This window comes from Dictyostelium purpureum (genome assembly GCF_000190715.1).
Source record: "Dictyostelium purpureum unplaced genomic scaffold DICPUscaffold_635, whole genome shotgun sequence".
Classification (NCBI taxonomy): Eukaryota; Evosea; class Eumycetozoa; order Dictyosteliales; family Dictyosteliaceae; genus Dictyostelium; species Dictyostelium purpureum.
In genome coordinates this window covers 1-10,837 of record NW_003519968.1, presented here as the reverse complement: position 1 = coordinate 10,837, position 10,837 = coordinate 1, and the positions used below count along the sequence as shown (strand labels likewise).

The 10,837-nt window shown below is 24.5% G+C and overlaps 2 protein-coding genes across 2 annotated transcripts; both read left to right on the top strand.

Annotated features, from left to right (window-relative positions):
• Window positions 1-1,919: 1,919 nt before the first annotated feature.
• DICPUDRAFT_6811 (uncharacterized protein) lies at window positions 1,920-3,616 on the top strand (the record flags this gene model as incomplete). Its single annotated transcript, XM_003294766.1, has 6 exons — window positions 1,920-2,312; window positions 2,392-2,562; window positions 2,643-2,792; window positions 2,861-3,112; window positions 3,184-3,440; window positions 3,514-3,616. Coding segments are annotated over 6 exons (1,326 nt in total), but the record flags the coding sequence as incomplete, so codon positions are not given.
• On the top strand, window positions 3,563-10,575 carry DICPUDRAFT_96126 (uncharacterized protein). The gene is made up of 6 exons (XM_003294765.1): window positions 3,563-3,998; window positions 4,076-4,159; window positions 4,741-4,744; window positions 7,353-7,538; window positions 7,587-7,892; window positions 7,968-10,575. The coding sequence occupies exons 1-6, from the start codon at window positions 3,996-3,998 to the stop codon at window positions 10,496-10,498; spliced, it is 3,114 nt and encodes a 1,037-aa protein (XP_003294813.1). The 5' UTR covers window positions 3,563-3,995; the 3' UTR covers window positions 10,499-10,575.
• The last annotated feature ends 262 nt before the right edge of the window (window positions 10,576-10,837 follow it).

Genomic DNA, 10,837 nt, shown 5'->3' with positions numbered 1-10,837 from the left:
CCCCACAACAAACGCCCACAACAAACTCAAAAACGACCAACCAAAAAACAACAACAACAACAACAACAACAACAACAGCAACAACAACTACGATTCATTTATATTATTATTATAAAATGGAGGTTAAAAAAAATGTATTATTATTTAGTTTCCGACCCAAATTTACTTTATTTCGAAAATTGCGGAAACTGTGTAGCAAAAATGCCAAGTGAAGTCGCCCCAAATAGTAAGTTTATTTACTTTAAAAGATACTTTTTAATTTTTGTTTTATAACTCATACTAATTTTTTTTAATAGAATTCCATTGTATTATATGCGGATTTATTAACTATTCCAGCGACACTTGCAGAAAAAAAAAAATAAAAAAAAAAAATAATAAAAAAAAAAATAATATAGATAGGAATTATAATTATAAAAGATTATAATTATAATTCTTTTAATAGATATCAATAGAATAATATAATAGATAATATAATAGATAATATAAATAATAGATTATATTCCCTAGAAATAAAAAAAGAAATTTAAGATAAATTCTTTTTATAAAGTTTTTTCAATTATGTATAATAAACTATTTTTTATTTAAATATTTTTTTTTATATAATTTTAATTTTTGATTAATTTAATTAATTTTGATAATCTATTTTTATATACCCTAAAACCTAAATGTAATGTAGTTATTATTTTTATAACTATTTATTATGATTACTTTTATTATAACATTATTTGTTGCTATTCTTCTATTATTACCATTATTTCTATTACCATTAAACAATCTATTCCAATACCTTTTAATGATAAAAAAATTTCGATTCACCTAACATAATCAAACAAGTCATCATTTTTACTTTTATCTTATTTATTATTTTTAATAATCTGTCTCTTATTTATTTAATTATATTGCTGAATCTTTTAAATATAAAGTGCTAAATATCTGTTATTTTTATTTTAGATAGCTAAATAATCCAACTAAAAATATTATTCCAATATCTAAAACATAATTTTAAATTTCTTTTTAATCATTTTTTTTATTTTGATTATTTATTAATTATTTTGAAGTGTTTATTTTACTCCAAAAGTGCAATGTGTCATTGCACACATAAAAAACACTAAGTTGACCAAACTGTGCCATTTTAAAAACGCATTATTTATAATATCTAAAAACATAAAAATTAATTTAAAAAAATTGAAAAAAAAAAATTATATTAAAAATTAATTATTATTATTGAGTTTTAAAAAAAAAAAAAAAAAAAAAGAAAATCAATTTCCTTTTTTGAATTGAAAGGAACTATTAAAAAATATAATAAATTAAATGAAATAAGAGAATATATAAAGTTATAATAATAAAAAAAAATACACATTTTTTAATTTTTTTTAAAAATTTTTCAAAAAATTTTTTTAAAATTTTTTTTTTTTTTATTTAAAAATTTTTTAAAATTTTTTTTTTTTTTTAATTAACTATTAATTTTGTTTTTGTAACAATATAAATTTTTTAATATAGATATATATAATGTCTGATTTTATTGGATTATCAGATGCTGAAAACTCATACGAATTTGTTGGTAAATATCTTAAATTTAAATTAGAATATGACCACAAATAGCAATAGTGATCACTTTGTTTTTTTGTGATCTAAAATTTTTTCCTTCGTTGGATACTAACAATAGCCTTTTTAAATGTAAATAGAAGAGTCAAATGGAAACGATTATATTATAGATGATAATTTACCACTTGTAGAAAAAATTCAAAAATATATTCACAGCGAATCAGTTCTCCACAGGTAAATTATAGATAATTATTTTTTAATAATAAAATAATATATAGAGAATAATAAAAGATAATAATAAAGGAAATAATATAATTAGTTTTTATAATATATTATAATCATTTTTATTAATTTAATAATTAAAAACAAAAAAAAAAAGATTATATGTGGTCAGAGAATTTTCAGATTTTATTAGAATTTCATTCGAACAAGCAAGGGAAAGTTTATTAAGATTTGTAGGAGATGTTGTAAATGATCATGAACCAGTTATTAGACAAGCATTGGTTGAACAAATACCACTTATTGGGGAATGTTATATTGAATTTGGGGATGAAGATGGATATCAAAAAGTATTAAAAGTATTACTACCAATAGTAGCACAATTAACAACCGATAGAAACCCACAAGTTAGAATGTCAGCTGTTGAATCACTTCAAGAAATGGCAAAGTTAATTAAACATCAAGATTTAGAGGTTCATTTAATTCCATTCATTAAATCTTTAGTAAATGATTCAACCGATGAAGAACATAGAGTCCAAGCTGCAAATGTAATGTATACATATTATTATAGTTTGTGAAAATATCTTATTTTAATTTAATATTAATGTTATCATTATTACACTTTAGTTATGCCATAATTTAGCACCAATTATTGGAGAGGAATTAACCAAAAATATTTTCTTACCATTTATTGTTAAATTAGCAAATGATTTATCATTCAGAGTTAGAAAAGCAATTGCATTAAATTTAGGTAACATTTGTGAAACCATTGGTGAAAAAGATACAACCGAATTATTAGTAAATATTATTATTATTATTATCATTTACAATAAAAAACAACAACATTAATATTAACCTTCTTCTATATTATAATATAGTTACCAATTTATATTCAATTAACTAAAGATGAAATGTGGGCAGTTAGAAAAGGATGTGCTGAAGTTTTAATTTCAGTTAGTAAAAATATTTCACCAATTGAAAGATATTCTAAATTAATTCCAATTTTTGAAGAGTTTGTTAGTGAAGATGTAAGTAATTTTAAAAATTTAAAGTTTTAAATTAAATAATAATAATATTAATTATTTCTTTTATTTAGCCATCAAGATGGGTTAATAATACAGCTTTTCAAAATTTAGGACCATTTATTGCAACATTTGAAGGATCACAAATAACTCCAAAACTTTTACAATATTATACTGATATGATCAATCCATCAAGTATTAAATTCCCAGACAGCGATTTAGTCACCCATTGTGCATTTAATTTCCCCGCTGTACTTTACACTGTTGGTGCTTCAAGATGGTCTGAATTAAAAGATACTTATTTATCATTAGTTAAAGATACAAATGTAAGAATTACTTATGACTATAATTACTTTATAAATATTTATTTAATGTTAACATATTTTTATTATTTTAGTGGAAAGTCAGAAGAACTCTTTCACATTCAATTCATGAAATTGCATGTATTTTAGGACCTGCTGAAACCAAAGCCTCATTATTACCATGTTTTAATTTATTCCTTCAAGATTTAGATGAGGTCAGAGTAGGTGTTATTAGAAACTTTGGTCAATTCCTTAAATCATTAGAATCTACCCAAAGAGACTCCTATATTGCCACTATTCAAGTTTTTGTTAATGATCCAAACAAATGGAGATTCAGAAAATTAATATCAAAGTAAGTTTTAAAGCAAATGATCAATATTTTAAAATAAAAAAAATTTTATATTAATGTCTTTTTTTTTCTTTAGACAAATAGGTGAAATGTGCAGTTTATTTAATCTTAAAACGAATTTAACTCAATTAGCACCAATTCTTATAACTTTATTAAATGATCCAGTCGCCAAAGTTAGAACCTATGCAGCTTCAAGTGTTGGTCATTTAATTTTAAAAATTTTAAATACCAGCAATAACGAATTTTTAATTTGCAACAACAATAACAATAATAGTGGCAGCAATGAATCATCACCAAAAAATGAAGAAAAACAACCAACAGAAGAAGATATTAATCAACTAAAAGATTCTACAATCAATAGTATTAAAGATTTAGGTACCGATTTATCATATTCAAATAGACAGGTTTTCACCAAGATATGTGGTTTCCTTATTGATCAATTAGAAACTAGTTACTTTGAAGAAAACTTCCTTCCAATTCTTTTAAATTTAGTAAATGACCCAGTACCAAATGTTAGATTAGTAACTGCAGAAATTCTTTCAACAAAAATTATTTCAAATGGTAAGCAAATATATACATATAAATATATATTTTTAAAAAAAAAATTCATATTAATTTTAATCTTTTTTTTTTTTTAGAAAATTTCAAAAATAATCAAAAGATTGTTGATTCAATTTCAAAATTACAAAAAGATGATGATAATGATGTTAAATATTATTCAAGTAATTTTAAAATTTAACAATAAAAAATATAATCCATTTAATTACGAAAATAGTTGTTGGAAATTATAGTTATAATTCCTGTCATACTAATAATAAATAATAATTATTCAAAAATCACAATTATTTAAAATACAACCAATCTAATATTTAAAAAAAAAAAAAAAAAAAAAAAAAAAAAAATAAATATAATAATTGTACCATAAAAAAAATATAGTTTATTTTTTATTGTAATGTTTTAACAACATGAATAATATTTATTATTCCAAATATTAAATGTATTTTCCCTTTTTTTTCTTATATGATCAACTTCTATTTTTGATAAAAGTTTCCAATCTGATGGCTTTTCTGTACCCTTTATAAATGTTGTAAAATGTCTCCATGTTCCTTTTTCAAATGGATTAATGCTAAATTTCGAATATTGCTTAAGATATGTAATTCTTTGATATTTATTGAATTCCCTATAAAATATAACAATAGTTTAAAATTAGTTAGCGAGCTAATTGAAAACAATTGATTGTATTAACACTTACCATGAGGTTTTGTTTGTTAAAATTAAAAAGCTGTGGAATAAAAATAAAAAGAATGGTAAACAAAAACCACCGACCATTAATAAAGTTGGTGGAATTAAATAACAATTTGTCCAAAACCATTGTTTAACAGTGTTTTCCCATAGGTATGCTGTCACTATAATTCTAATACCAAGCGAAAGTAAAATTGCTTCCATTGCTAGAAATAATAAAAAGTACTTGTGGTTGTGTAATCCCACACATCCTCCTATAAAAACGCAGTGGTGATCATATTTTAAAACACATCTATTACATTTTGCGCAATGTTTTGTTCTTAACGGTATATTAACTGTACATTTTTTACAATAATAAAATGGCTTTAAATTATCGATTTCATTATTGTTGTTATTACTACTATTGTTAGTATCACTGATGGTATCATTTTCCATAGATAATAATGGTTTGTTGATTTCGTTTAATTCTAGGCCTTCTTCATTATTATTATTATTATTATAAGTACTGATACTGTCTAAACTATTATTTTTATTGTTTTCATCGCTGTTATCTGATATTATTAATTCGCTGCTATTTCTTTTTTTAACTTTTCTAATATTTGCATGTTGTTGTTGTTGTTGTTGTTGTTGTTGTTCCATTTGTTGAGGTTGTGGGGGTACTAATTTTGGTTGAGGATACCCTGGAAAACAGTTTTGCCCTTCATCAAAGACAAATGTATTTTCACTATTATCATTGATATTATTTATACTAGAGCTATTGTTATCTAATTTTACAAAACCTGGTGATTTATTTAATATTATAAAATATGTTATAATTGCTGAAAAGAAAACACAATGAGTCCATATTAAATAGAAATAGTCTTTATCTATAAAAGCTTGATCTAAAACTGTTCCTTTTCTGGTGATAATAAGGCAATATATTAAAAAATGTATTAAACAAAATATTGTGTATGCCAGTTTCTTTTCGAATAATACTGTTTTTGAGGGTTTACTATTTAAATCTACAACATTATTAATATTATAAAAAAAATTATTATTATTTATTTCGTTATTACTATAATTGTCATTTTCGTTATTAATATTTGGATTATTCATTATTATTGTACATTAGTTATATTATATAGTGTGTATAAAAAAAATAAGTTCAAATAAAAAAAAATAAAAAAAAATTTTAAAATAAAAAATAATTTAAAAAAAAAAAAATTAATTTAAAATAAAAAAAAAAAATTTATTATAATTTCATTGTTTAATAAAACGGTTTATTTATTTCCTATTTTATTTTTTTCGTTTTTCCTATTACCTCTATTGTTTAAAAAAAAACATTAAATTATTCCACATTCCAATATTAAAAGGGTTGGTTCCATTTAATGATTTTAAATAGGTTATTTTATTATATTTATTAAATTCCCTAAAAAGTAAAAAAAAAACCAAATTAGTAATATTTTAAAAAAGAATATTAAAAAAAATACTCACCAAGAAGTTTGATTATTTAAAATTAAATAAATTTGAAACAAAAATAGATATAGTGTTAATGAGAAAAAAGTTATTGCTATTAAAAAAAAAGGAATAATAATTATATTTGGTAGTATCCAAAAAGTAAATATATTATATATATCATATTTGCTATTAATTTCCATGAATAAAAAACATTTGAATACAATAACTAGTATTGATAATCCTGTGTTAATCATTTCAAAAAAGACAAACAATAAAAAATATTTTTGATTTTTTAGACCAATACATCCATCTATAAATATACAATGATGATCATATTTCAAAATACATCTATTACAAACTTTGCAATGTTTACTTCTTAAAGGTAAGTTAATGATGGAACATTTATTGCAATTGTATAATTGTAAATTATTATTTTCTCCATATATGGTTTTTGATTTTATGTAACCTGGGGATTTTTTTAATAAAATGAAATAGGTAAATTGGGATAAAAAAAATATTATTAACCAAATTTTTAAAAAAATACTATCATTATTTATATTATTGTTTTTACTAGGACTAATAATTTCTAAAAAAGTTAAATTATAATAATATTTAAATAAAATAATTAAAAAAATAAAATGGGTTATAAAAAAAGTTGAGGATATTATTTTTTTTTTTTTTGAATTTGTTTGTTTTGGTGATTCATTTTGGGTTTTTTCCATTTTTTTATTTTATTTCTCCTTTTATATTTTAAAAAAAAAAAAGTTTATTAAAAAAAATAAACTATATTAAAATTTAAATGTCATTTTAAAATTAATTTTAAAAATTAAAATAAAAAAATCGAAAAAAAAAAAAAAAAATAAAATATAATAAAAAAAAAAAAAAAAAATTAATTATTTTTAAATTTTTTTTTTTTTTTAAATTTTTTTTAAATTTTCTTTTATTTTTTTATTTTCATTTCATAATTTTCTACAATATGTTTTAATTTTAATAATTATAAATATTATACAATAAAATTAACAGATTTATTTAATAATATTCAACAATAGTGTAGAAATATAAAAAAGCAATATATATACAAATAAAATGACAGGTAAGTTTTTTAAAAGAAAATTTTAATTTTTAAATTCGTTTGGTGCAAGATACTAATATTTCTATTTATATCTATATTTATATTTTTATCTATATTTATTTAAATAAAAACTTTATATAATAATAAAATAATGACTTTTATAGAATCAGATCAAACAATGTCAGAATGGGATGATTCATCATTAAAAAAATCAAATAATACAAATAATAAAGTAGAATCAACACCAAAAAGAAATAGATGGGATGAAACCCCAATAGCGAAGTCAACAGTTGAGGAAACACCAAAAAGAAGGTCGAGATGGGATGAAACACCAGTCAATGTTAATCATGGTGGATTACCATTAGGAGCACAAACACCACAATATAATGTAATGGCAGGAGCCCAAACACCAGTATATGGAATGAACAGTGGCGGAGTTACACCTCAATATAATTCAATGATGGCAGGTGGTGTAACACCAAATTTAAAACTTCAACAGCAATCAGGTGCAAATTTAATGATGATGGATCCAGCACAATTACAAATTCAAAAAGATATAGAAGAGAGAAATAAACCATGGACAGATGAGGAATTGGATTCACTTTTACCATCAGAGGGTTATGAAATTTTACAAGCACCACCAAATTATGTTCCAGTTGTTCAATCTAAAAAACTCACTGCTCAAACACCAGTAGGAGTTGCAGGTACATCAGGTGGATTTTTTATACAAGATGAAAATACAGTTAGACAACAAGACTATGGAATTATCGAAGCACCAGATGGAATTACTATTAAACCTGAAGATCAAGAGTACTTTAAAAATATATTAAAAGAAGAAAATGAAGAGGATCTCTCACCAGAAGAAGTTAAAGAACGTAGAATTATGAAATTGTTATTGAGAATTAAAAATGGTACACCACCAATGCGTAAACAAGCATTAAGACAATTAACAGATAAAGCAGTTGAGTTTGGTCCTGCAGCACTTTTCAATCAAATATTACCACTTTTTACATCAACATCATTAGAGGATCAAGAAAGACATCTTTTAGTAAAGGTTATCGATCGTATTCTCTATAAATTGGATGATTTGGTTCGTCCATATGTCAGAAAAATTCTCTCAGTTATAGAACCATTTTTAATTGATCAAAATTATTATGCTCGTATCGAAGCAAGAGAAATTATTTCAAATCTTTCAAAAGCTGCAGGCTTAGCCTATATGACATCAACAATGAGACCTGATATCGATAGTCCAGAAGAAGATATTCGTAATACTACCGCTAGAGCTTTTGCAGTTGTAGCTTCAGCACTCGGTGTCCCATCGTTATTACCATTTTTAAAAGCCGTTTGTAAGAGTAAGAAATCATGGCAAGCTCGTCACACCGGTATTAAAATTGTTCAACAAATTGCTATCTTGATGGGTTGTGCTATTTTACCACATCTTAAAAATTTAGTTAGTATTGTCGAACATGGTCTTACCGATGAACAGCCAAAAGTTCGTACCATTACCGCATTGGCTATTTCCGCATTAGCTGAAGCTGCCACACCATACGGTATCGAATCCTTCGATAGTGTTTTAAAACCATTATGGTATGGTATCCGTCAATACCGTGAAAAAGGTTTAGCCGCATTTTTAAAAGCTATTGGTTACATCATTCCATTAATGGAAGCATCCTATGCTTCATACTACACAAAAGAAGTTATGACCATTTTAATTCGTGAATTCAAGACCAATGAGGATGAAATGAAAAAGATTGTATTAAAAGTAGTTAAACAATGTGTATCAACTGAAGGTGTCGAATCAGATTATGTTCGTGAAGAAATTATACCAGAATTTTTCAAACAATTTTGGGTTAGAAGAATGGCATTGGACAAAAGAAACTATAAATTACTCGTCGAAACTACAGTCGAAATTGCAAATAAAGTTGGTGGTGGTGAAATTATCGAAAGAATTGTAGATGACCTCAAAGATGAATCCGAAGCATACAGAAAAATGGTTATGGAAGCAATTGATAAAATTGTTAGTGAATTGGGTGCCTCTGATATTAATACAGGTTTAGAAGAACGTCTTATCGATGGTATCCTCTATGCATTCCAAGAACAAACCACCGATGATAATTCAATTATGTTACAAGGTTTTGGTACAGTCGTATTGGCATTGAACACTAGAATCAAGCCATATCTTCAACAAATAGCAGGTACAATTAAATGGAGATTAAATAACAAGTCAGCCAAGGTTAGACAACAAGCTGCCGATTTAATTTCACGTATTGCTCCAGTTATGATGAATTGTGGTGAAGAGCAATTACTTTCCCATTTGGGCCAAATCCTTTATGAATACCTTGGTGAAGAATATCCAGAAGTATTGGGTTCAATTTTAGGTGCATTAAAGGCAATTGTAAATGTTATTGGTATGACCAAAATGACACCTCCAATCAAAGATTTATTACCACGTTTAACACCAATCTTAAAGAATCGTCACGAAAAAGTACAAGAAAATTGTATTGATTTGGTTGGTCGTATTGCTGATCGTGGTTCAGATTTTGTTTCTGATCGTGAAGGTATGCGTATATGCTTTGAATTATTGGATATGTTGAAAGCCCATAAAAAAGGTATTCGTCGTGCTGCTGTAAATACATTTGGTTATATTGCCAAGGCCATTGGTCCACAAGAGGTATTAACCACTCTCTTAAATAATCTCAAGGTTCAAGATCGTCAAAATCGTGTTTGTACAACTGTTGCCATTGCTATTGTTGCCGAAACTTGTGCTCCATTCACCGTATTACCAGGTCTTATTAATGAATACCGTATCCCCGAATTAAATGTTCAAAATGGTGTTTTAAAATCATTATCTTTCCTTTTCGAATATATTGGTGAAATGGGTAAAGATTATATTTATGCTGTCACTACATTGCTTGAAGATGCTCTTATGGACAGAGATGCTGTACATCGTCAAACTGCTTGTTCAGCAATCAAGCATATTGCATTAGGTGTTTATGGTTTGGGTTGTGAAGATTCACTCACTCATTTATTCAACTATGTTTGGCCCAATGTTTTTGAAACCTCTCCTCATGTTATCAATGCTTTCTTAGAGGCTGTAGAAGGTCTTCGTTTCGCATTAGGTCCAAACATTGTTCTTCAATACACCCTCCAAGGTCTTTTCCATCCATCTCGTAAAGTTAGAAACATTTATTGGAAACTTTATAATATGCTTTATATCAGCTCTCAAGACGCTTTAACTCCATCTTACCCAAGAACCCAAGATGAAAATGAAAACCACTATCAAAGATATGAATTAGATTATGTAATTTAAAGAAATAAATATTTAATAATAAATAAAATAACAAAAAATAATAAAAGATATTTTATTTTTTTTTTTTTTCTTTATTTAAACATGTTAAAAAAATATTTTTATTTAATTTTTTTTTTTTTTTATAAATATTGAAAGTTTTGATAATTTATAATTTATTGATTAGTTGGGTAAATAATAGATTTTATAACTTTTCTACAGACCCCAATAATGTAGATCTGGATATTTTCAAAAACAATATTTCAAAATAAATTGGTATTTTAAAATTTTGTAACCAATTTTTTATTTATTGTAGCTTTATTTATTATTTTGTTTTCTCAACCCTCGAAGATAGTCGCTGTC

Bases quoted from the DNA above. Each gene is read 5' to 3' on its own strand.
- DICPUDRAFT_96126 (XM_003294765.1), top strand. The intron at 7,539-7,586 runs GTGGATTACCAT...ATGTAATGGCAG, and splicing joins ACCAGTCAATGTTAATCATG to GAGCCCAAACACCAGTATAT. The intron at 7,893-7,967 runs GTACATCAGGTG...TCGAAGCACCAG, and splicing joins AACACCAGTAGGAGTTGCAG to ATGGAATTACTATTAAACCT.